At 45.7% G+C, this 27,147-nt stretch overlaps 1 protein-coding gene across 11 annotated transcripts in view; it reads left to right on the plus strand.

Moving 5' to 3' along the window:
* Window positions 1-27,147, plus strand: part of rbfox3b (RNA binding fox-1 homolog 3b) — a 448,440-nt gene that overhangs the window by 406,154 nt on the left and 15,139 nt on the right. For 10 of the 11 annotated variants that reach the window (XM_035912565.2, XM_035912571.2, XM_035912566.2 and 7 more), the window contains 8 exons: window positions 7,399-7,452; window positions 11,950-12,042; window positions 12,756-12,816; window positions 12,896-12,949; window positions 17,801-17,933; window positions 19,124-19,163; window positions 21,428-21,486; window positions 24,990-25,068. In XM_035912565.2, coding sequence (XP_035768458.1) covers window positions 7,399-7,452; window positions 11,950-12,042; window positions 12,756-12,816; window positions 12,896-12,949; window positions 17,801-17,933; window positions 19,124-19,163; window positions 21,428-21,486; window positions 24,990-25,068 — 573 coding nt within the window. The remainder of the gene's footprint in view (window positions 1-7,398; window positions 7,453-11,949; window positions 12,043-12,755; window positions 12,817-12,895; window positions 12,950-17,800; window positions 17,934-19,123; window positions 19,164-21,427; window positions 21,487-24,989; window positions 25,069-27,147) is intronic. The other variant, XM_087840099.1, reaches the window with a different exon arrangement.

Below are 27,147 nucleotides of genomic sequence, written 5' to 3' on the forward strand. Positions count from 1 at the left end.
ATTTCAAAATATCACACCTTGGCTCTGCCGTTGCCTCGTTTCCATCCAGAACATTGAATCCCAGGAGCTTTTTCCAAGGAACTAAAATGTTTTTGCTTTTCCCTCCAAGTTACATAAATTACTTTCTCGCTGCTTTTATATTATTGTGGGGGTTATATTAGTTAAACCATATCTTCATTGTTACTGGGATGTGATCATGCACGATGACAACACGGCGAACAGATTAATTCTTGTTGCTTCTGTTTAATTCAGTGGGAAATGTAACTATAAAGCACAAAGGCATGAACATCATTGGTCGGTTGGGCACCTTTGTAAACATGTTGCATGTTTATGCTGCACCAACATGATGGAGCCACATTAGAAGTCTCTGTCTCTCTCCTCTGCTCCGTGTTTGGGTCCAAGCTGCAGATCTGCATTTCTTTCGGATGGCAGAGCCGAGCTGCAGTACACACACACACACGCACGCAGCAGAGCAGCCACATTAAATAGATTAAAGCCCTTCAGTTACATGCACGTGTAATACAGTAATACTTCACTTTTCTGCACGTTTGCTTTGAAACAATCAGAAGATGCCGTTTTATTTTCCCGATGCATTTCTTTGTGTTCGCTAATGCCGCGCTCCGTCTTGCTCAACCACAGATGACGGGATGAGTCTTAACGCTACATGAAATATCTGTGGTTTAACTTATTTTTAATTCAAATCAATTCAATTCAATTTTATTTATATAGCGCCAAATCACAACAAAAGTCGCCTCAAGGCGCTTCATAGATACAGAGAAAAACCCAACAATCATATGACCCCCTATGAGGAGCACTTTGGCGACAGTGGGAAGGAAAAACTCCCTTTTAACAGGAAGAAACCTCCGGCAGAACCAGGCTCAGGGAGGGGCGGGGCCATCTGCTGCGACCGGTTGGGGTGGTACTGAATTTAATTACATTGTAATTAAATCTCAACACCAATGATCTGATAATCCGCTCAGAGTAAGCATGTGGCGACAGTGGGGAGGAAGAAGTTCCTTTTAAACAGGAAGAGACCTCCGGCAGAGCCGAGCTTTGGGCAGCTATAGCTGTGACTGGTTGGGGGTTGTTTTTGGGGGTTTTTTTCATGCTTTTGCCAAAACTGGGAGATACTAGATCTAATAACTAGCAGGACACGTCCACCAATCAGAATGCTCAGTGTCCACTTGTGCAAGTAGGGACGTCTTTAAAAATAGTTTCCCTGCAAACAAAACTAATCAAAAATCTGGCACTTGGAGAAGGCTCCTGTTGTATTAGTGTATGTACTGTTTATAGCTATGTGGAGAACGATCCTACAACAAAGCCTGAAACACACACGCTCACCCGGGAAACCAAACTGACAGCAAAGTTTCTGCAGAATAGATGAAAAACATTGTATTTGGATGTAAAGTTAAAGGTCAGCACTCGAGAATCTGACATGCTAGCAGTTGTTGTTGTTGAGCGGTCCCACCTCACCCTAATTAAAGAGCGCATCCTCTAAAGTCAGAGGAAATTATTATATCTTTATTAAAGTGAGTATGAAGCTTCTGGGAAAACAATCTAAACCACACAACAGGACGCGTATTTAATGAGCAAAGCCAGCGCTTAAACTGTCATCTAGTTAATGCATTGATTACTACATTGTCAGAAGGGGGAGAAGGAGGAGTGTCTTCTGAGTTTTTAAAAGCAAACAGCTCAATCAGTCCCAATCAGGTGCTGAACTCATCGCTGCACTGCAGGTTGGGCACTGGGGAGAAGTTAGAGGAGCCCAGTGCGGTAATGATTTTACTCTTCATCTTCGTCTGCTCTCCCAGAGAGCTGCGGCTCGCTTTGTCGGGCTTTTTTTAAGCTAGCGTGTCCCCTGAACTGACGTGAGGGAAATTTTAATCGTAAAATATGAGGACGAATACAAAGAAAATGGAAGGGAAACAGATTTAACTTTAATTTCTGTTTCTGTTTTGTTCTCGTATATCAGAGCGTATACAACGGGTAGTCTCCACAGGTCATTAAACAGTCTTATTTTCTAGAAGTTACACACAGAACGGTCAGCTGCTGACAAATGCAACGAGATTACATATCAACATACGAGAGGTCCACCGCAGAAATTCTCTCTCTCCCTCTCTGTCTCTTCGCAATTAATGAGCCAATACATACAGTTCAACAGCTCACCCTTGTGTCTCACAAAAGCCTCGATACGAATTGAACCAAACATCCCCTATTCAATAACGATAATGGATCTGAATGGAGACGATTGCCAAAAATGTACTTTAAATGTTATGCGCTAATTGGACCATTAGAATCCAGAGGCGTTAATTCTCGTCGTTATGAAGACAACATCCAGCTGATGATATTAATTACTCGCGAGCCGTGGCTGCGGCTTTATAAATTGCCGACAACATGGCCGCGCGTTCGCTCTCTCTTTCTCTCTCTGATTGTTGGCTTTATTGTTCCCAGCTCTGGTGCAGGTCGTGTGGAATCCAAATCACCTCAGTAATTAGCTTGGAAGCTTTGTGTGCCTGACTGGCTCATGCAGATATATGATACAAAATTGATCACAGCCCACCCAGTCCCCCTCAATCACCCTTCTCACCCACATTGCCCGTTCCCTCCTCTTACCTGCACCGTCCTTTCATTCTTGGTGGTTGGCACGCTAGAGAATTGCGGGATCAATTGTCTTGGGTCGAGCTTGGCGAGGCGATAGCTGGTCTGCTCCACCCTCTGACATGGCCTCCACAATGGGCCTTTGTGTGATCAGCACGTGCAAAGCCTCATCCCTCTAGCTCTAATGGCTTCTGGAGCGCCACCGGCTCAATACGCCATTACTGTTACGCATGAGTGAAGGCCACAGACACGCAGGCGGGAAGACAGAGGAGAGGGAGAGTGGAAGTGCGGCACGGCTCACTAGAGAAGGCGTCTACAGCAGAGCGAAGCCCCCACCAGGAGCCTCCATCTGCTCCCACACGGGCAAACAGTCTCCGCTGAGCGCCGCGAAGGTTTCGACAACGCGTTCAAACGAGAAGGGAGGGCCTGAAATCCACCCTGACATCACAGGGTTAAGGGTGTGGAGAAACCTGTGAGCTTTTAACGAGGCGCTGAATGAAGGCCTCATTAGGGCAACCGCAGCGGACGTTAATCAGTAATTAGAAACTGTGATCTCTGAGAGCGAGTAAGTGTGGGGGAAATGAAAACACTCCAAGCGCGAGTGAGCTCTGCGCGGCGCCCATGCTGCGCTGCTTGAGGGTGCCCTCGTTTGTGCGACTGGGTTCTTCAGCAGTGCTTCTTGCAGCGAGCGTAAGGGCTCTCGCAGCGCTCCCCAGAGCAATCAGGACCTCTGCACTCCCCCACCCACCGCCACCGCTCCGACTGTCACCGCGCCTGAGCGTGCTCCACACGGGCACTCTGTTTGAATACACAGGGCGCCGTAGCGTAATTATAGGTTTCTGAAGAGCTTAAAGATATTCAGGCTAATCAAAGGTGGAGGCACAAGGGCCTCAATCTTGTTTGTTGCTTCCACACTTGGAAGCTTGAGGTCTAGTAAATATAGTCGATTATCACTTCCAAGTGCGGAAAGACAAAAACACTAGTGTTCTTAAAATACAGACGCTGTCTAGCCAGAGCTGTTTCCGAGTAGCCTCTTCTTATGTGGTTTACAAAGAAAATAAATGGAAAAGCACACAAGTTACGGCCCTGTTATTGAACATACAAGCACGACCTATGTTCTTGTCATTCTCTTTGAAATGGTCAGCAACACAGAACATCTCTGACAGTCGTCGAAGTCAGTTGTCGTCATCAAGTTCATGCATCAAGACGCTGATAAAAATGCAATAAGACGGTGTCCGTATGTTATCAGTTTGCAATTGAAGCTGGCCATTCAAGTTGGGAATTGACCCCAATTAACTGCTAACCTGAATGGGGTCAGGTTGGCAATTACATGCAATCAGTTTGTGATAATACGATGAATAAATTGCCGAAAACAGACGTTCACACTAAACAGAAAACACAGTAACGACTTGCATTCAAGTTCAGCCAGAACCTTGGAGCAGAAACTGCAGCTGTCAGCAATCAGTCCAAGTCGTAGCGCTCTTGTTTGGAGGCAGGATGCCTTGCACCGGTCGACCTGTGCCATCACCAATGTGAACAAAAGCGATTGCCCAGAAGTTGGGGGTGCTGCACGATCAGCCTCTGAACAAGGAGCTGTTTGCTGCAACTACTTGGTACATTTCCCATCCTATTTTTATTCTGCTCTGATGCGTAAATATTTAGGGTGCACGACCTGAAACGTGGTAGCGTTGATGAAAACAAACAGCTTGGTTACGTAGCATAAGCTCCGTGATAGCACTGAACTTATTCAGAGCAGGCTTCCACACGGGTGCTTTGTTTACATAACACAGACAGGACAACAACACGATATTTGTTAATCGTGTCTATTAGGGCTGCCACAAACAATTATTTTGATAGTCGACTAGTCACCGATTATTTTTGCGATTAGTCGACTAATCAGATCATCATCCATTGGACGTAAAACGTACAGCTTATTGCACCAGCAGCATCTGCTCTTATATAACTATCATTAGCTTACAGCTTTAAGTGTTTAAGGTATGTGCTAACTAAAAATAAAGACAAGATGATAGTTTATTAAATTTTAATGAAATTTGCAGATTGTTTCGGTGAAGTTTAATAAACTCCTTGCTATCTAAAATATAACATAACATTCTCGAGCATCTCACACTTCTGATAATCAGCTGTCTGCTTAATGTTTATTCAGCTGTGTAAAAACTATAACTTTAATCTCAGCCAAACCGATTTACTCAGGAACAAATAAAATACCAAAAAAAGCCAAACAATAACATTTTGAAGTTATCTAAGTGACTTATATATATTTAACCTGAGTAGCGAAAGACAGCGGTGGGTTTGAAAATGATCTGCCGGGAGTCCGGTGTGCTCACGGCTCTAGTTAGCCTAGCCCCCAGCTAGCTATCGAGCTAGTGGGTAACAGACGTCTCCGAAAACGTCGGAGCGCTTTTGAAAATATGTGGTGTCTTGATAAACTGAGCAGATATTTGAGGTTTACACAGCTACATTCTCGCCTGAAAATATGTTAAACGTTTATTTTGTGACCCAGAAAGAATAATAAGAGTAATATTAAAACTAACTAGCTGCCGCCATTGTTGGAAACTGAGCTGGGCTGCGCTATGAATTCTGGGACACAGCTTCTTCTTCGGGTTTAACGGCAGCTGGCATCCTTGTACATGCAGTGCTGCCATCTTCTGTTTCAGTCCGTTATTACACTCTTAAATCCTACTACTTATTCCTGCGTCTTTTGTGATCTTACAAAGCTTCAAACGACGCGTCGACTATTAAATCAGTCGTCGACGATTTTGATAGTCGACGTAATCGTGACTAGTCGACTAATCGTGGCAGCCCTAATGTCTATGCACGACTCTCCAATCTAGCTCAATTCAACAAAACCGAAGTAGACTCCCCCTTGTGGCTCTATTGAGTAATTGCACTTTAATTAGGAAGCAGAACACAAAACCAGCAAAATAAAAAAATAACTGCAGATGTATTTAATCAGTCACTAATATTTTTGCCCAATCACTATACCCCATTATGTACTGAGGGCAGATTATATTTAATTTCAAAAGTCTGTTACCACTGAACTCATGTACAAAAACCAAATAAGCCAAATAAAAACATTCAAATGTCTCAAAAGCACGGGAATGATTTGCTCCAGTTAAGCCATAATTGAAACATAACGAGTTTGATAAATGAGATAAAACATGCAAACCCCCAGCATCATCATTCGATGCTTCTCTTAATGCTTTTTTATTTTCATACAGATATTGGATGGTTTTTCTAATCTATGGATGGATGCATGTAGCTGCAGCCTCCTAGATGACATCAGTCTCTCCCTTGTCCTCCCTCTGGAGACTCCTCCCATTGAAGCTATTGTTTATTGGGGCTGCTGATGCAGCTGTTTCTCCCCGTGTGTGTGTGTGTGTGTGTGTGTGTGTGCGAGAGAGAGATTGAGAGCAAGTAGGTGGGTGGGAATAGAAGTGCATGAGATCACTGGTGAGCAGCGAGCAGTCCCCAGCGCCATGTGGAAATCCACAAAGATGACTTCCTCTGAAACTAATTAATCGACGCCACAAGCCCATTACGCTCGGTTAAAACAATTAGCATCTGCACGTTGCGTGGGGGAAGCATTGTCTTCTCAGGCGAGAAAGGGGCATCACGCTGGGATATAAATGCCTGCGTGCGTGATGGAGCCAACGTTCCCCATTCGAATCAGTGGAGCCGAGCGCCATATGAAGCAGATGTGCGTCTAGGATCTATAGAACTAGTTTGAACACGAGCAGACGCATAGGGGAGAGGACACGCCCTGTGGAAACAGAGGTGGATTTAAATGACAAAGCCTGTTTTTGGCTTGGCGACTTGGTGTGTTGAGCTTGCTGCGTTCTTAAAAATGAGGGAAACATACGTTTTCCCGCTAACCCATAAACGCTCATCTCCTGGAGTCCACTCGCTCCAGCCAGATAATAGCCGGCTCCTCCTAACCCCTATTAGTGGCTCAGTCAAACGATCCATCCATTCCCATTGAGTGTCGACCACATGGAAAGGCCCATTTCTTCCCTGTTGTGCTGAAATGAAGGCGACGCGGACCGCTTGACAGGGTAATTACTTTTAATGAAATAATACAGCCATTGTAGACAGCAATTAAAAGTCGCTCTCACTCCACTCATTAGAGGAACTTACAGTTTACTTTCATTCCTCTGTTTTCTAATGATCCGAAGGCAGGCCTGTTAAAATCGAAAGGCTGCAGCGTGTTAACCCCCGGGGACCGGCCCTTAGGTCCTGTTGACTGCGAGAGCACACAAACAAAGAGAGGATGAGAGAATAAAGAATAGAAGAGAAGGAGGCTCTATAAACAGAGAGAAAGGTAGAAATAATCAACGAAACTCTTCACAAGACTCGAAGGAGCAAGTTTCCCCGAGGTGATCGCGGAGGTGTCGGGGTCCGCGTCTCAAGACGACATCAAAACACCGTCTGATGCCGCTCTTCTCTTTGTGTCGAAACGGGCGAGCAAACTTACATCATAAACACGGCCACGTAATCACAGATCAAGAATTCTGTGATTTCATTTCGTAAAGTACCGATAGACGCGCAGAGACGCGTTGCAGCGGCAGCTACGAGTTCTCTTTTCAAACCACGCCAGCGAGCTTCAAGAAGTGTTTGCTGAGCTAACAAATGCAAATTGACCACCATTTCCTCACAAAAGTAACATTTCCATATTGCCTTAATGGTTTTTCTTTCTCCGGTCGTCGTCCTCATGAATTTAGTCAGCGAGGCTTTCTAACTCCATCTCTTCTCTGCTCTTCTCTTTTTCTTTTCTCTCTGCAGCAATTTGGAAAGATTTTAGATGTGGAGATTATCTTTAATGAGCGAGGATCCAAGGTAAGTGAACTAGAACGCCAGCTGCTTCATTACCATGTACTTCTTCTGTTTCCTAATGATGGCATTAGTGTAGTGTGTACATTGGCTGAGAGTAGTGGTCTCTAAGCCTGGTCCTGGAGAGCTGCATCCACTGCCTTCCTGTCTCTCTCTCCCTATTGTTTTTGTTGTTTGTTGCAGCTCTCACCCAAGTTGTGAATCATTAGCCCTGTCAATCAATTCATTATTGAGCTGTTTCACATTTCACTTAATCCTGCAACAGGCTGCAGGTCCTCCAGCATATGGAATTGAAACTGCTTGTTTAGAGACGGGGGTCCTCTTTGAAGCCCGGGCATTGATTGAAAAGGTCCTACATTATTCAGGTTTATCATTTTGTTTCAGACTGGATGAAAAACAAAGTTCTTTGTGATATTTACCAAATAAATGTAGTTTAGTTAAAATGAATTTGAAGGCTAATACCACGTTTATGAAAATACACGCCTGGAGAAGAACCTGCAGATCGAAACGCTGCCTCCAAGAGGATTGAATTATTAAACTGAAGCTTAAGATTGTGTCGACGTTCCCCTTCTTTCTTACATCTATTACTTTTAACACTTGTCCAACTTTGGGCAAAAAGAGCTTCATCTATTGGCCGCACTTTATTTTAAAGAAACTGGTTGGGATGAGGACTGGCGGTGTTTCTCGGCTCTTTGACTTCTGTGGCACTCGGGTCGCAGCTCGCTTAACGTCTTTAAAAGAAGTATATGCAAACTTTATTCTAAAAGAAAAAAAAAGCCCTCTGCAATACATCGGGCCATTATCTTTTTTCTTTTTTTTAATTTAATTTTAATGTATTCAGACATTCTCATTGAGATTAAAATCTGTTTTTCAAGGGAGAACAAAAACATTAACAGGAACACAATGAGCAGGCCGAAACAAAAGAACAATAAACAAGGAATTAATAAAAACAGCAGCAAAAAACATCAGATAATAAAGCTTTAGGAACTCTAAGGGGAACGTCGGTCTCCGGTTTGAGGTTAGTTTGCAGTACCTGAAACCTTTTTTTACCCAGAGTAATCCATGGGAATGTTTAATTAGATTTAAGTGTGATGAATAATAAAACTGTGATGAAGGGTTTAATTGCTGGAGTGCTGATGGGCCCGCAGAACAATACTGAATATCTCGATTGTCTAAGACAGGCTGTGGACGTTTGTGTTTACGAGTAGATTTGATATAAGAAAGCTGGTTTGATGTTGAATTTCAAGCACAAAATGTTTTCATAGTGTGTGACTGCCTGTGCTTTATATATGTGTAAACAGTGGTTAACATGCACAGTAGGCTAATAGGCTACATTAACTTAATTGTTGTAAGTTATATTAAAAACTTTGAAGCTTTAGCCCCAGATGACTTGCAATAATAGAAACACTCGTCATTAGAAATGTGTAGATTCAAGTTTACTGACAAACTTTCCTACTTTACATTTGTATAGTTACACATTAACAACCTATGGATTTAATTAGGGATGCACCGATACCAATACTGGTATCGGGTATCGGGGCCGATACTGTAAAATGTGTGTGTACTCATACTCGTAAAAGTTAACCGATACCATGAACCGATACCAACTTATTTCATTAATCAGAGGGTGGCTTGTCATTTCTGTTGTAGTTTTTTAGATTGGCCACTAGGGGGACATCCCGTGCTAAACAGGCACAGGGTTAGGCGAGTGAGACTGGCAGCTCCAGATAAAAAAGAGAAACTGGAGGCTGCTGTAGCTAGGCTAAACAAAATGTCAGCAGTGTGGAACAGCCAACTTTAACTCAGGTTTTGGAAAAGCGAAGAAAAATGTCAAGAGAAAATCCACGGACTCATTTTATCGCTCTGGATGACCAGCCAATGCCGGTCGTGGAAAACATAGGATTGCACCGTCTTCTCAGCATACTCGAGCTGCGATATGAAATATAATAAATGAACAGAAGTGTTTATTTATTATTCTGAAAGCTCGAGACAGTGCCAATAGTTCAGTGATATTTTGTTAAATTACAATGTGGAGACTCTGCAATAATTGAACAGAAGTGCTTATTTTTCACTTGAAATTTTTTTTGTGGTCATTTTTATTAAGATTTTATTTTTTATTGGCAGAGAATAAAATAAAACCTGTCTTCCAATTCATTGCATTTGTGTGTGTGTGTGTGTGTGTGTGAGGTAGAAGTATCGGTTTTTGTTCTCTGTATCAGCAAGTACTCAGATCCAAGTATCGGTATCGTATCGGTTTGAAAAAATTGGTATCGTTGCATCCCTAGATTTAATTTCACATCAATTAATTTAACAGTTAGTACAATTTAAAGTCTAGGACAGGTAGAGTCATATACCATGGTGGAGAATGCCACACAGTTGGTAGGCATTTTAAAGGAGGCTGCAGTAATTGCAAAACATCATTAGAAGACTGAATCAGTAACTCTGCAGGAACAGGATTGGGGCATATATCACAGTATCATCAGCAAAGAAGTTTATAGTGAGAGGAAATAAAGTGCAGAGCAACTAAAAAAGGCCACAAACCAAAACCCTTATTTAAGATGTTTTTGAAAGGAAACTTAAATGGAAGTAAAATACTACTGCTAGGGACTATTTTCAGCAGCAGAGCAGTGTATGTGTAAGCAGTGGGCCTTTGCGGTGACTCTGTGATGTGTTTTTAATAATTCATGGATATACAGGCAAGCACGATATTTTAGTTTTGTCTTTTTGTACAATTTGCCGACAAAGAAAAACGCAGAACGCAGACGGCAGTGTTCTTAAAGGTCACCTGTACAGAAAATAAGAAATACTGCTTATAATTCAAGCTGCGCCTCCTTAAACAACATTGTGAACTTGCACACCTCGGATCATTTCTACATTTGTCTCAAAGATAATTTGTACTCGTAAACACGCCAACCAGCCGCCAGAGAAATGGCCACAGCGTCGATGCGTTACTGCAGTATCAGTCTCCCAACCAGGACAGGTGAAGCCTGCGGAGGTGTGAGCAGCCGAGAGCTACTCATCCAGCTGTTCATTTAATAGAGTGTACTAAGCTCCACAGCTTTCCATTCATAAAGGCGACAGGCTCCCTGGCTGGGTGTTGAGGCATGAATGCTATTGATTCCCATTCATACCTGGGAGTACTTTGGGCTCGTATACAGGCGTGCAGGGAGCCCCGGAACCAGGCGACGCTGCTGCACTCAGCCCCTTCTGCCAGACAAGATTGAGCACCGGATAAACCGGTCTCCTCCGCCCGTAACAAGCATTTATTGTTTGTGCCCTACAAAGCCATTACCCATGATGCCTCTCTCCCTCTTGCACTCTGTGTGCTATATAATGAACCTACCAGGCCATTAATAAACAATCTATTTCCTATGAAGCTTTGGCAATTTGCATTCAATATGTTTGTCTCCTTTGAAAAATGGTGGCTCCACTCTGTGCTCTTGTAAGCTAATTATTTGTGCATGATAAAAAAAAGATAGAGGGGGTAACCACAGTCGGGTGAATGTCCAAAGGATTAATTTTGCCCTCAATTCCTTTTTTGAATTTATTTCTTTATCTCTCTTTCCCCAAGGACAGGTCGCGTGTTATTTATGCTAGAAATAGCAGCCCGGAGATCCTGCGTATGCATACGAGATCACTCCGCTCGCCATCTCTCACATGTATTACATCCTCAAGCAATTATCAGGCAGCGCCGGCCATGCTCTCTCTGCCTCAGCCTATACCTCTATACGTATATATAGAAACCACAGGAATGGGACTTGTTTGGCCAGAATATCTTAAAGCTTGCGCTATAGAGAGTCCAGTATCCCAGTCCACATAACTCAAGGAAGTGACAAACCCCCCAGGGGAGGCAGGCAGAGAGTGAGTTTGGAGAGGTTGGGTATATTTTGGTCAGGGTTTAAAGTCAATATTGGAGCTCTTCTCTATCACAGACGAGCATATTTGCAATGACACCATTCACTTTTTTTTTTCTTGGTCGCATCAATGAGCCGGTGTAATTTCGCCTCCGTAAAATGGCCCACCTATTAGCGCAGCGAATAAGAAAAAGCCAGAGATCAAGTTAACGTGTCTGTTCAGAGGATTCATCCTCACTCCTTCTGCCGTTGCCCACGCCTTCAAAGGGAGACGGCGGCTGCGGCGCTGAAGTTGTGTAGATAATTATACGACTATTATGGCAGCCGCTGCTTCCTGACATTCACCCATGGCACCGGTGCTGTGCTGTTTAATTGGGTAAAGCAGGCAGGTTTGTTGGTGTTGTTGTGTGAGGTCATGTCACCGTTATCCTCTTCTCCTCGGATCTCTCTGTTTGCTGTTTCCTGACGCCTCACTAACTGCCTCTAATTAATCTGGCTGCTTACAACTCGACTCTGCTGCTCACCTACTCCTGTCTTCTCACCTCTCTCTCCCTTTTCTCCTCCCTTCCCTTTTCTTCCTCCTCTGTGTGTGTGTCCATCTTTTCCTTCTCCTTTGTCTCTCTACCAATGGCTAACGTGGTGCTCTCAGGGCTTTGGGTTTGTAACTTTTGAAACAAGCACAGATGCCGATCGTGCACGGGAGAAACTAAACGGTACAATCGTAGAGGGACGCAAAATAGAGGTGCTTTCATTTTTCCCCTTTATTCTCATCTTCTCTTCTGCCTGCCTGCTGCCTTCTCAACTTACCCATAAACCTCTGCATAAGCATGCGGCTGCTCTGTCTGTGCGTGTGGTGCCTGAATGTATGCATGCGTAACGGTGCGTTTAAATCCTTCTCGGCAGAATGCGGGATCCATACATGTCAACCCGGACACCCCAGTTGTCCGTCATTACCTGACAATGCAGAGTGAATGCATGCCATCAGTCGTGCATTCCCCTATCGCCACCGTTTAGTGTTGCCTGCTCTAATTCTGTTTTTGTTTACGACGAGCCGAGCCCGCACTCGGCCGTTCTCATCAGGTCAATAGAAGAAAATCAAAGCACTGTCTGTGTTTTGCTTTTGGAATCCATTTGTTTATCCAACCAATTCTGAGGATGCTTTTTTATTATTATTATTATTATTATTCATACCTGTGGGTAATTGGTGCATGCTTTCCCTCTCTTTCCAGTAATATAATCATCTGTAAGAAAATTGAAATGATGAATAAATTCATGAAAGGGCGAACCAAAACTCAATCACACTAAAGTGCTACAAACAAATTTACATAATCATTTATTTTATGAATCCGTCTTTATTCATCTTGGTTTGCTGCTCGCTTATAGCTCGCCGCGGATACGCGGATGGTAAATGTAAAGGTCAGTAATCACGGGCTTTGTGTTTGCTGCTTGGAACAGGTGAACAACGCGACAGCACGAGTGATGACAAACAAAAAAGTGGCCAACCCGTACACGAACGGTGAGTGGCAAACCAAACGATAAGAGTTCGCTCGTAGTCGTCGCTGTGAGTCAAGTTTTTCTTTCCGTCTTCTCGCCAGGCTGGAAGCTGAATCCAGTGGTCGGAGCTGTCTACGGTCCTGAACTGTATGCCGGTAAGAGCTGTTTTCTGTGTTTTTCCCCCCACCTCCCGCTGTATGCATCGCACCGTACCCGAGGCCGCTATCAGCCACCGCCTGTCCCACTCTGACCCCTGAATTTCTACAATCAGGTTCATCCTGAACCTACTGAACATGAAATTCCCCTCGAATCAAAGTGAATCGGAGAGCGGCTCAGATAAGCAGTGGATGATCCAAGCCTCTCTGAGTGGCTGAGGGAGCCTGAGCCATTGTTTGCGCGGTGTGCAACTGTAACGCTGGAAAAAAAAAATGATTTCGAGAGCAAGCGCCCCTGCAACTGTTATCAGATTGTGGAGGCTGCTGCTGTGGATGGATTTGCCAAGTGCGCCAGATTGACTTTTACAGAGCTAACCGAATAAAGGAGATTGAGTGAGCGATATTGTTGGCACCTACCCTGTCGAAGGCCGCTATTCCTTCTGGTCTCAGTAATGGAGGAATGAGATGAGCTCAGTGGGGTTTTCCCTATCTCTCTCTGCCTCGACATGCCAGCTTTATTGCTGTATGTTATATGAACCCTTTGCATTTTAATGAGGGGGAAATGGTACTATTTCATTTGGAAGAAGTGCTGAGCACATCGCGCCACTTTAACGGCTTTCCTTTCTGCTCATTAGACTAAAATCTGTTCATTCCCCGGACAGCTTTACGGCGAACCTCTAAATAACTGTCCATGACAGAAAGCAGTCATCTATCATTTTTATTTCATCCCCAACCCCTCGCCCCCTCCGAGCCTCCTCCCTCGCCTCCCACTCCCCACCTCCTCCTCCCCCCACCAACATTCCTTTAGTTTCGACATCTTCTGCCGATAATTATTCACACACACACACACACACACACACAAACGTACGCTCGTCCCTCTTCTTCTCGCACGCTCAGGCACAAAAAACGTGGCGCCTTTTCTCTAAATTGAAAATCGGGACGTTAAGTAAGTCTCAGCTTACGTAAACAATAATTTCACTTGACCCACATCCACGCGCGACACTAACACCTGCCCTGCTTCTCAGACCAAAGCACTCCAGCACACAGAAATAGATAACCTATGTAGAGCACAGACTCAAATACATGTCCCCTCTTCCATGCACACACTCTCCATTTTGCTCTCTCTCTCTCACACACACACACTTCCCAAATCATCTCATAAATCAGAGGGAGTGTGGTCCACCACTCCAGGCAGGGGAAGCAGGAGGGGTTGGGTGATTTATTGGCTGCTAATTTTTCAAGTCGTCTTGACATGGCGCTGGAGTTTGCCAAGCCTAAACGACAACATATGCTTGCCAGCTGGGAAGATGGGAAACATAAATAAGAGATACATTTTTGAAACAAAACCTCCCTAATGAGCAGCAAAAGGCTGTTTTAACTCACTAAAAAACAAACTCTGACCAGCTTGTTGACTGTTGCATTCTTCTTCTACTCTTCCTTTAAAAAAAAGAGAAAAAAAATGATGACCACATTCAGGACATTTTCCAAAATCATCACAGCTACAGTTAATATACTTTTGGTGGGAGTAAAATGGGATATAAAGGCGATTAATCACTGTTTATCAGTCCTCATTTCTGTGCAGGAGATCAGTGAAATTGGTAGCCATAAATCCTGGCTCGGTGACAGCGCACTTCGTCTCCATTCGTCCTGGCGCTACAGGTTTATTGTCCTCAAAACCCATTCAGGAGAATGACGGATGAGAGCCTCATACCGGCTCCCCGCTCTTAACCTCTTCCAGGGTAGATTGGCTCCTCCTCTGCGTGGAGGAGGGGGTAGGAGGGTTCTCGGTAGGGTACTGGCAGCCAGCTCCAAACGTGGGTCCGTGTTCTCCGTTGCCACCTAATACCCAAACCTCCCATGGAGCCCTGCTGAAGGGGTTGCAGAGGACAGCGGTGTGGTCCAGAGAAAAAGAGGCATGGCAGCGGGGTTCCCAGTCAGATGGAGGGATTGGCAATAGCACATGGCTGTGGCACAAATCATAGTGTGAGGTAGCTGGTAGGCATCCAGTACCAGTGCTCGTTTTTATCCTGTGTTAGTGAGCGCTAAACTTTTGTAGAACAAGCCCCAGAATCTGTGCTCCGCTATCCAAATATAGTACGACAACAGTGTGTAGGTGTGTAGCTAAAAACAGCACAAATGTCGGGGCTCTGTTTTACATTATTTGTTGTTAATGTGACATCATTCGTCAGGGTGAGCCGTGCATATTGCATTCTCAGCTCATCTCATTGCAATTGGCAAACTTGCGCTGGATGTTTTCAGCACCATGGACAGCTGTCACTTAGAAATCCCTTCGTATGGCTCGGCTCTCCTCAGACTAACGCAAAGAGACTCCCCTCGGCAGCTAATTCCCAGGAAGACAGGAGATGAGTAGCTTTTCATTCGCCAGTTCATATTTTTCTGCGACTAAGGTGGAGGTTTCCTTTTTTTTTCTTCTTTTTTGAGGACTCGTGAAAAGCTACCAGCTGTGTAAATGACAGAAAAGAAAGGCTAATTGCCATCTTAACATATGTAGACAGATCCTCTCATTGTTGGAGTGTACTTTAGGGGGATAATTAAGCTCCAGACTCTTGATTAGATTAAGCTGTTTTTTTGGTCCCCAGTGCGTGGATTAAGTGCTCATTGCCCGATGTATTTGAGCAGGAAGTATTAGAGAGATCAACCTTGTGGAAAATCAGATCTTTCTTTATGGGAGCCGGTTATGACCCCATCATTGGCACAGAGCGGGATTACCTCGGGTCCAACTGGCTCTGCAGGTATTGAGCTTCTCTCAAGTTGACACATATGACATACGAGGTGCAGCGTGACCCCGCCGCCCTTCAGCGCATAACTCATATTTTCTCCAGCCCCCCTCCCGGAAAGGGTGTTTGACTTTGGTGGCTAGACCAGGTTTGCGCTCTCATACGCTGTTGCTGTTGTTGCTTTTCATGGGCTTACCAAGGTGTGACAGCGCCTTTGATTTATGGGTTATTATTGAAGCAGTGTAGCCTATCGCCAACTCATTATGAGTTTACATTCACATACATCACCGCATGCATATTGCATACAAATTTTCAAAAAAAGAGAAGGAAGCAATCGGGCTTTGTGGGAGCTCAGAAACAGCGGCGATTTGTTAAGAAGAGGGCGACGCACCTCGAAAATTATCAAGGAGGATTGTTTTTGCCCTTTAGCGGCCGCGCTCAGATGTCCACTGCTCCAAAAAAAGGAGGGACTAATTTAAATGTCAAGGTCAGCGTTATAAATCACCCGGGAGGCAAAGGGGGCACCGTCCCAGTCCAGGCCGTCCACGGGTGTGTTGGCAGCAAAGAAAGCGCCCCGCACATTGGTGGGCGGGTGATGTGTGGGCGTCACCTGGCCAAATGAGACGCAAAGTTTGAATATGTGTGCGGACCCACTAATGGAGCGTGATGTTAATGGCAGAAGACATTAAACCGGGCTCTCTGTGTTTTTAAAAGCACCACTAATCTGTCTCCCTGTCAGCTTTATTGAAGCAGCGAGGCTAGGGTGAGCATCGTCCATTAGGGTGCTCACTGGTCTCGACCAAATGCAGGGCTAGCGCTGCACACGGCAGAGTACCATCAGGCTGTCACTCCCCAGGCACAAACCCATACAGCACCGCTTACCTACGAGCTACCATGGATCTTCATTGTAGTCTAGTTTGTCGGAGATTGCGAGGGACTGGCGGGTCGTCTGAAACAGGCCGGATGCGTGTTATTAACCCGCATTATTTACCCCAGCCGAGGCGCCGCGTCACCAAACCAAATCAGACTCGAGCTCCCCATCAGAGTGATCTGTGATTGGGGAAAGTGAAGCGGTCCGTGATGAATTCATCCAAAGCGTGTCGTGGAAATGAATAAGGCGAAGAGTAAGGTGAGGAGAGGGTGACGAAGGGGCGTTTCTGGGGATAAAGAATAACGGGGCTGACTGCGCTGTGATGGACCAGACGTTGGGGGAGGGAGAGAGGGCGAAGACCAGAGGGAAGGGAGCAGCGAGGGAATTACAATTGCTGGAAAAGTAGAGGCCAGCTTAATCATGTCTAGAGATCAGTGTGTTTGTATGCACCTCCACAGCCTGTAATCAGACAGCCAGTGGACCGATTGAAGGTTAAGTGGAGAGCTGACGATCACATCGGCTGTCCTCTAATCTGCGACCGTGGCTATTTCGTCGCACCGTCGCACCAACCCCTACTCGTCACCCCGAAGCCTTTCACCCCAACTGACCCTTTTCACGTTCAGTGGTAGCCATCAGCAGAGGACAGAGCATGTGGCTGTGCGATTGGCTAAAGATGGTCCCAGATGGGTTTGGAGATGGGGGTCATGCTGAGGTTTGGGACTTGGCTGTCCTGCCCATCTGCTCCATTTCCCCTCGGGGAAGTTCAGAACGTCTAGTCAAGTTGTTCAACAACCTTTACCGCCTGTTTGTCTCCGCCCGACACCGAGAAACGCCCTCTACCTCTACCCCGTCCACCCTCCCGCTGCTCTTTGTTGCTAGCCCATTGTGTCTAAACTATGCAAAAGCCGTGGTGCGAAACTAGTGGTATTGCATCCATTACCTGCCCAGCTTCAAGGCTGCCCCTCACCAGGCATCGGAAAAGGATGCGTACAGCAAATGTGGATCCTTGCTGAGTACGGCACAAAGCAGCGAGCTGGGAAAGGGGAGAGTGCTCGATGAGGCGCACCTAGAAAAGATTAAATCTATTGTTTCCTTGTCTTCCCTATAATGCATTCTGTCATAGGGAAAGCAGTGCCACACGTCTCTCTCTAATGTATTCTGTCATAAGGTAAGCAATGCCAAGTCGAGGATGTTCTCTGAAAGTCATTTTCTCTTCTTCTCGTGTGTGTTTTTGCTCCATAGTAACAGGATTTCCCTACCCTGCCACAGGAGCTACGGTGGCCTATAGGGGTGCCCACTTGCGGGGACGGGGACGGGCTGTGTACAACACATTCCGCACAGCTCCACCTCCACCACCAATCCCAGCTTACGGAGCGTGAGTACTGACCCTCCGAGGCCCGGTTCGGGTTGCACGATATTTTTGTCTGGTACGATAAGTTTTGTCTTTTCATAGCTGAGAGTTTTAGCTTTTTACACTCTTTCAGACATCAAGACAAAATGTGTTGTGGACTGTTTCTCCTGATGCAAACTGGGCCGTAACTGGGCTGATACTGTGTAGTCTGAACACAACGAGCACTTTTTATATACATAGCTGTCGTTTGGTTAGATTTCACACTGCAGTATGAATGAAACTGTACCCAAGACTGCTCCGACAGTGCTGCAGCTGTTCATGCTGCGATTGAATTTATGCCCAAACGTTGCTTTTCTACTCATAATTTAAAAGAAATCTTTCTGTTGCGTCTCAAGACCGTGCCCTCCTGCAGGAAACCCGCTTGTCTAACATAGCCAGGCAGCATTGCTGCTGTAATTTTACATATTTTTTTTTTATCTGCGCACATGTCTGAAGAGAACTTTGGTATCTGCGGATAAACATAACCGAACCCTGCCCGTCCTTACATTTGCACAGCGCGTGTTGACAAAGGAGTAACTGACAAAGTCAAGGTGAGAGCTGCGATAGTGTATTACCAGTCAGATCTCACTGGACTGTGACCGGGGGCCCGTGCTGATCTCCTGGCTTTATGCAGGCCTGCCTCGCACTCGTCTCTTATCAGCGCTGGTCTGTGTGGCCGTGGGAGAGGTCTGACGGAGGCTGGCCGCTGCCCCGCCATAGCTGTCTATCTGTGATTAGATCTGGATCTGTCTTAGTGCGGTGGGACTCGCAGCTGAGACTGGAAATCCCACATCCCCATTCGCCTCCTTCCCACTCGGGGACCCCTTTGCTGCCGATGGCAGCCGGTTGATTTATATAGCCAAGTCATGTGACGCAGCTCCTTCACTGCCTTCTTTTGTCCTACCTCTCCACCGCCAGCCCTCCTGATAGCAACTGCAGCAACTGGAAAGACAAACAATTTTACCGGAGCAGAAAATTGGACAGGGATGTGAAACTGTTACACCTTTCAGTTTGTGTCATTCATTATTTGTGGTACAGCGAGCTAAAGCTGCTAAGAGCTGACCTGACAGACCTGCAAATGGTCAAAATAGGAAAATTGGCAAAGGCTGAGAGTCGGTGGGGTCGGATGCAGTCCAAATCAACTAACCGTGCTTTCCTGTTTCGCACGTTCACAGGGTGGTGTACCAAGATGGCTTCTACGGCGCAGAGATCTATGTAAGTACAGTTGACTTTTCTTCTAGATGAAACAGAAGTAAAACAGACAAGAAGCCCAGCCCTGGAGACAAAAACGTGATCTCCTCAGCCCCCAGCCTCGCTGCCAAGCCGGCGTCGATTAGGCCTCTGTCTACTGTGCCAAGAAACTCAACAACAAAATTTAAAACCCCCTCAGCTCCTCCCTCCTCTCCCTCTTTTCTTCCTATGATCTCAGACTTTGGCAAAGAGGCAGACCCTGACTCAGTGTCCCGTGTCAAGTTAGGTCATTTATTCCTTTAGATTTGTCTGGAGGTTTTTAAGTCCCCCCCGCCAGCTTTCTTTCTTCTTGTTACCTCTCTGATGTTTTTGCATTCACTCCGAGGGTTTGGCTGGGATATCCCCTGCTTGCCCCAGGGGGTCTGCGCAGGCCTGAGTGGAGCCGGTTCCTCCCAGCCATCAGCAAGTGGGAGATAAGAGAAGCTGCAGATAAAGGGATTAACTGTCCCTCTGGAGCTGTCCGTGCAGGCAGGGTCACATCGGGGGCCGGCCCTGCTGCACCTCGCCCTTGACAGAGAAGAGCGTGGACTCTGTGGAGATAATGCTGAAATTACCACGCTGCCCCACTTTGACACGAGTCCAAACGTTTGCGAGGAATGTAATTTGTCCCTTTGATTTTTTTTTCCCACCGCAGTGAGATGACTGTCTGTGCAGCAGCAGCAATGACAGTTCCTTCTCACTTTCACCCTGACAAAGACCGGTGTCTGGGAATGAAATGCTAAACCCAAGTGATCTATGACTTACACACCAGCCCGCACGATAGGGCCGTATTTCACCGGCTTTTGTTGTAGGGACACCCACCACTGTGGAAGAAACCCGGGCTGCGCTCTGAGCGATGTTGTTTGTCTCTCACGCTCATTTAGCCACCTCCAGCTAAGTCCTACACAGCTATGTCCCCTGACCGAGGCCCGGCCAGGTCGGTCCATCACTCAAACCGTCAGGCCGGCCCCTGGTGCTTTACTGCCATTAGTTTTGGCAATGGCCACTGCATTGCTTCAGACTGGCTGAGAGTATGTGAAGGTCTCGAGTGACCAAGAGGGAGCCGTCCCACAGCCCTCAGTGTCCTATACAATCATTCAGTGGACACTGGCGTGCTGTCAAAAGCAGCCAGCTGTTCTGTCAAGGCTTCTGCTAATGTATTAGCAGAAGGGGGGGAAACGAATGCATGCACATATAAATGCACATACGTGGCATGCGCTAATGCATATGCACGCATAGACACGCACATACATGAATGCACACCCACATATTCCCCATGACAAAATAAAAAATGTGCTGCGCGGCCGCGTGCAGGATTTGACAATGTGGGAGAGTGATTTATTGTCCCGTGTTTGTTCAGGCTGTTGCTGTAATCAACACATTCCCAAGGCATGACCGTCCCACAGGAAGTCATCCGCTTCAATCGCTGTGACTTCCTGTCCCCTCGGTAAACATCAAGGAGCGGAATTCGATCGCCGTGGCCCCGATTTCGCTTGCACCCACGACCTCGGCCGACTCACCGTTACTTTGCGATGTCGCTCTGCATCGGACACCCCCCCCTTGAGTTTAAAAATAAATGAAAACATGCATTATTAAAAGCCACCTATCCACCGTATGGACACAGATGGGCACACACTCCACTGGCACTAATAGAAAAACAGTGGGAGAACAGCTTCATTTTTCAAAGAGAGTAATAGCAGCACTCCACAATGAGGTCTTTAATTCCTTCCCCATTCTGGCAAATGAATACAGCGGTCCTGACTCCCCAATGGTCCGACCGTCTTCTGCCTTCTTACTTCTTTTGTGAGCCGGGGGGGTCATGTATAAGGGAGAAAAAGGGGGGAGATCTTCAATTACGGAGCAGTGGCGCGCCCTCGATCTAAAAATGGGCTGAATGTGGGGATTTGGCTCACGTCGCCTCCGTTGCTGCGCTTCGGATGAGCCTCCGGTGCGACAATGACTTGCTCCCCCTAAACGCGCCGCCTCTCAGAACATCATTCATTCTCTTGTTGCCACCACCTGCCTAACACACCATATATCAAACAGCACCCTCTGGTGTCTCACGGGGAGGCTGCAGTCGGGGAGCGTGAGCAGATGAGCAAACTACTGCGTGGTGACATTTAACCATTAAGGCAATTTGAGGCTGTGTGTGTGCGAGTGGTTGTTTTCTTGTGTCTTTGAGAGCTAACCTTTGTCTGCACAGGTAATCACTGATTAAATATGGTGGTATTTTTTTTGTTCTTTTACAGGGTGGCTATGCAGCATACAGATTTGCCCAACCCACCACCACCGCTGCTTACAGTGACAGGTGAGGGTCTCAGATTGTCTCAGACTGATTCTCTTATATGTAATTTGAGGGGTTTTAAAGACAAAAATCTCCATAAAGTCATTAATTAATTGACCCTGTGCACGAGAAAATGCTAACTTCCTGGTTTGAGACCGGATGTAGGGTTGTACATTTACGGTAGCTTTACTTTGCGGTCAAGATATCCTCCAAAACTCGAAAACAGAAAGATAGCGTTAATTTACAAAGAGCAGAAGGTGGGAACACTCACCACTGTTGTGTCATAAAAAATCTAATGATCAATTTTGACGTTTAAAGAGTTTAGATCGATAAGTTGTTTACATCACTCAACACAAGCAGAACTGCATCACTGCAGCAGAATCGTCCACATTCAGAAGCACATCTCTGTATAGTGACTGGTCTCATGATTTAAACAGGCAAATGTTCAGCATTCAAACTACAGGTGAAGAATAGTCAAACCAGATGTTTCCCCCGTTATGTCAGATCAGCTAGTCAAGTACACACCTACACAGCATGTTAACAAACCGTGAAAAAAGCCACACAAAAAATGAATGATTGCTGGTAACGGTTTCTATACATTAGTATGTACGAAGGGTATGTTGTGACTTAGCTTCAAAATTACAGTGGTCCCTCGCTATAACGCGGTTCACCTTTCACCTCGCTGTTTCCCAGATTTTTTAGTGCAAGTTTGCATGCTTATTGTTTTTCCTGATCGCTGCAGACGATCTCCTCCGTGACGTCTCTCCTGTACAGCACAGAATCGCTGCATCGATGCTAGCAGTGTGACTCTGAAGTGCAGTGCTGTAGGTCCACGACGTCCACGAAACGTTTTGCACCATCAAAAAATAAAATTGGCTACTTGATTTCACCTATTGCTGGTTATTTTTAGAACATAACACCCGCGATAAACGAGGGACAGCTGAGAAATATAACATTTGAATCCATTTTCTCTTTTGCTCTGAGGCGCGGGAAAAAATATCGACAAGTCGATGACCATCATTTACAGATATATTGGATAAATGCCCAAGACATCTATAGAAATGTAAATCGCCGCTTGATTCATTCATTTGCTTTACTTGTTTTGGACCGTAAACAGGGCGCGAATAGGACACCGGAAGTAGCATATGCTAACGTGCACATAGTCTATTGGCTGTAACTGGGAATATTGAGGCTATTTTGCGTGTTTCCCATAATTCCATAAGACAAGGCTGACTTCAGCCATCGTTAGCATTCACTTCTCAAGTGCTTAAAGAAACAGAAATGCATTGCAGAGCATTTTTCTCCACGAGCAGCTGTTGAGAAAATGCTGAATTAAAAAAAACGGACATGTTTCCGATGTGTCCGACTCGGCTCCCGAGAACTTTTGATTTAAAGCAACAAGTTGATCCCACAGGCTGTGAAACAGGGGAAATTACTGGGAGAAGGAAAAAGGGAGTGCGCCTCTAAATATGTCCTCATAAATCTCATAAATGCAGCCATCGCTGTGTCGGAGTAGCAAAGGGTGAGCTTCAGCTTTAAATAATTAGTGTTTTCCCACCAAAAATGATCATATCTACAGGAGACGTGATGGTAGGAGAGCGCCTGTGATGAATGGGGGCTGCTCCGGCAGCATTTTACAATATTCTGTGGAGGGTTATTTTGGGTTTCTTCCTCTCGAGTTATCTTATCTATTAGGCAAACCGCTATATTCTTTTTAGCTCGGAGCTAAAGAGCACACACGCGCGGGGAAAAAAAGACTAACCTTGTTGGACTCGATGAGAAAAGCAGTGATATATGTCGTGACTCCCCGCTTGTGAGGGGAGAGTGGGTATATCACTGCGGTATTTATTAATGGCCTCGGGTCTGCGGAGGGGAGGTGGGGAGACGGAGAGAGGCAGAGATGGACCAGCGGGAACTCTATCACTTCTGAGTGATGTCACTCTGGTTCAGGTGTGCTCTGTTCGAGGAGGCGTCGCTGATTCATTTCGGCCCCGAAAGCCGTTGTCAGCCGGGATGTGGGCCGGTTTGGGAATCTAATCTGGGAAGGATTGAGCATGTCACTTGTGATAACGTACACCCTGCCTGAGAGCCTGAAGATCATATCGATAATGTAAGATTTATCAGGCCTCGCCGCGGTTCGAATTATGAGCAGCCGCGCTCCGCGAGAGCAGAAATTGGACAGCGGCTTTTTTTCCTCTCCGAGTGATTTAATTCGTGTTTCTCTTGCCTATACGTTTCTCTGAGATTTAATATAATTCGCCCCAAGTTGTTTGTTTTGCTTTGTCTGTTTGTTTCCTTTTGAATAAGCGGTCATGCCCACTGGATCAATAAGGGTTTGCCGGTGTTGTCTCAGCCGTACCTTATCAGACTTTACCGTGGAGCCGTCAGCCAATCATAAAAAAAGAGGTCGCCGGGATTGAGGAAGGCGTGTGAAACCCTGCAAAATATGAAACATTTATTATCCGAAAAGCCCACACCGCTCACAGGCTGCATTACCAAAGCCCTTTAAGTAACTAAAGAGAGTTGGTACAGGCGAGGCTGATGAATCAAAGAGGCCTTCACAGGCACGTTGTAGCTTCCAGTCGGTGACATTGCGCAGGGTGGTTTGACCTGCTGTTCGTCAGCGGCGCCACTCTGGTGAGAGTCATTTTGGAGATGTATTAGCCTTAGAGGGCCTGTGGGGTTCAGTGCTCACTGAAGATAAGAGGACCACGGAGACTTCCCCTGACCATCTCACAGCACGGGCCTCCTCCCCAAGGAGCCGAGCCAGCCTTTCCGATTTCACGTCCCGCTCGCTGACCTTGGGTGCCGACGGACTCGAATGGGCCGCGCCAAAATAGATCTTATATAACTCAACGCATCTCGTACGAAAGCCGTGAACGTCGTACGTCTTGTTGTCTCCTTTAGGAGAATTTCCTCCTCTCTCCACTCCTTTTTTTTTTTTAATTCCTGGTTGATTTGGTGCCCTCAGTCCTTGGCTGGGTGTGCCTTATCTGCTCCTTGCAGACCCTCATTTGCAAGCAAGAGCTAAAAAAAAAAAAAAAAAGAAAGTAAATAGAGGAATATGTGAAGTCGAATAAATAAATAAATAAAGCGCACACATCTTGTCCTGTCTCAGAAGGAAATTGGAAGGATTAGTTCCAAACCAGCAACAATGAAAAGACAGGGGCGTGAGCCCAGTGTGCAGCCTCGGTAAACAAGAGCAGGGTGAGAGAGCGAGCCCTCCAGCACCAACTCTCCTCTGCATCCTTCTTCTTCTGCCTCCCTCCGCTCATTACCTATTCTATCCAGCTAATCAAGATGACAATGAAAAGACAAGTATAATTCACCAACCTTTGAACTCCCCTTTTTGAACCACCTTGTATAAAGCAGGAAGCCCAGGAGGCCGGGGAGGGAAATAATTGATTGCGTTAGAGACTTGAAAGGGTTTACTTGAGGGGTTGAGCATTAAACAAGCATGCATAAATGTTCTTCTCTCCTCGTCAATGATAGATCAATGACCGCGTTCTCTGTCCCCTGTTGTGCAGCTATGGCAGAGTCTATGCAACAGCAGACCCTTATCACCACACGATTGGCCCTGCAGCCACATACAGTGTGGGGACCATGGTAAGTCTATGAGAGCACCGCCTGTTCCTGTCTGCACCCTCCATGACACAGGCTACAGCACACACACACACTCTCCAAAATAAAGACCAGAGACTTCACTCGTCGCTGGTTTTTATTTACGTGTTGTTCATTAATCGATTCGGGTTTTTGTCATGCTATCTGGCACACCCTAGTGGGCAGTACTGAGCAGTACTGTGAAGCCCTGGCATGTGGAAATTGGCTCAGATATAAAGTGCAATAAACTTCTGCTACGCCACGCAAGCTCACCTCCTGCACTATTGATCTGACACAAGTTCCTCCTGACATGAGAATGAGTGATCACTGCAGTCTTTTCTCTCAACACGAGCTTTACATGTTACATAACAGATACATTTCCCAGCTTTGTTTTCATCCTACATCGCTCAACTTGCTCCCGAGTGCGACAGATCATCTTCTTTTTGTTCCCCCCTCCCCCCATTCAGTCAAACCGAACCCGAAAAGATGAGGTCGAACTGTTAATGTCTGTTTTTAGCTAGCTTTTGCAGCTACTGTAACATCAAAGATGAAAAGTGACGATAAACAAACGAGGATTTTTTACGAAACTGAGAGTTCCTCTTTGGTTTTGTTTTACGACGGCGAGGAGGATGATGATGAGGAGGGGGTCAGGGCCGGGCTCGCAGACCAAACCTAGAGTTAAAGCCCATCAAACGCATGCAGCAGTGTGCCGTGGGACATAAAAGAGAGAGCGAGACTGAGGGAGGGAGTTGTCTCACCCTCCTCTCCTGCCCACAAGCTTGATCGGTGGCGTGTTCTCAGCTTGAGAAATGACTCAAATTCATCATTACAGCATGCATGCGATTTTTCAACAACTTTAAAAAAAGAAGCGTACAGTTCCCCGGTGCAGCTGCTAGCTAAAAGCTTTCATTAATTAAGACATTTCTTTTTCCTCTTCATTTACTTAATTAAAAAATGTGCTTGAATGTTTTTTATTCTTTCTTCTCTTCCCTCCAAATTTCCTTCCATTCCTCTGACACTTTAATCGTCCTCTCAGCGAATGTAGAAGTCAGAATCTGAACCCTAAAAAATATCTAACGTGGTGTGTGTTGGGAGCTCAGGGAGCTAACGCAGGCTTGTTTGTGTGTGTGTGTGTGTGTGTGCTCGTGGGTTCACGGGGCGCTGAACAAATGGCGAGGCTACTGGGATGCAGGCTGTGCTGAGGCCAACATCTAATAAACTCCTAAGCTAAAGAGAAAAGACCAGTTTGGTTCCTAATTCTTTAATCATATTTGATTAATGGTTCTCCAGCAGCGAGGAGTCATTTTTGCATTTAAAAGCTATACAATAATTAGTTCCTCTGAGGTTGAGGTTGGAAATTCTCTTTACTCGTTTCCAGCTTACAGAAGCATCTCGTACGGATGAAAGTTTTGTACAAGCAAGAGGGCTCCGCGAAATTAGGCAAAATTAGCCTTTGAAGACATTCGGTAGCCTTTGGAGTTTGCCTGAATTTCTAATTGCAGCAGAGCCACCGAAAGATGAGAAGGACTGCGTGTGTGTGCGTGCATGTGCAGGTGTGCATGCATAGGCCCACTTGCATGCTCTATGTGTGTCTGCCCTAGATATCTTGAGCATGGTGCTAAATCTAAGGGCTAATATCCTGTGGTGGTTTGGCCCTCCAGAAAGGTGCAGACACCTCTGCCAGACTTGAAAAGGAGCTGTGATTAAACCTCTCAGAAGTTATTCTGCTCTAGTCCAATCTCTGATATTGTTACGGCCGTAAAAGGAATCGTTTTCCTCAAGTAAAAGGACAAAAAATCTCTGTTTTTCAATTTATTTCTAAGCGTAATGAAATCAAAATGTATTCGCCGTTCAAGAAAGTGCTCTATCTACATGCATATAAACAATTTCCTCTGTATGAATTGCACCAGTTAAGCTCCGAATCCAACAATCCACTTTACCTCCCGTTCCTAACACACACTCGGATTGTATGCAATCAGGGAATTTATTCACCAAAGCCCGTTATTGGCTTCAGTGTCTCAAACTCTCAATCTGTGTCGAGATTATACGTATCGAAAAACTTATTCCGATATAAAAACTCAATAA

This window comes from Neolamprologus brichardi, chromosome 4, assembly GCF_056152115.1.
Source record: "Neolamprologus brichardi isolate AB-2024 chromosome 4, ASM5615211v1, whole genome shotgun sequence".
Taxonomy (NCBI): domain Eukaryota; kingdom Metazoa; phylum Chordata; class Actinopteri; order Cichliformes; family Cichlidae; genus Neolamprologus; species Neolamprologus brichardi.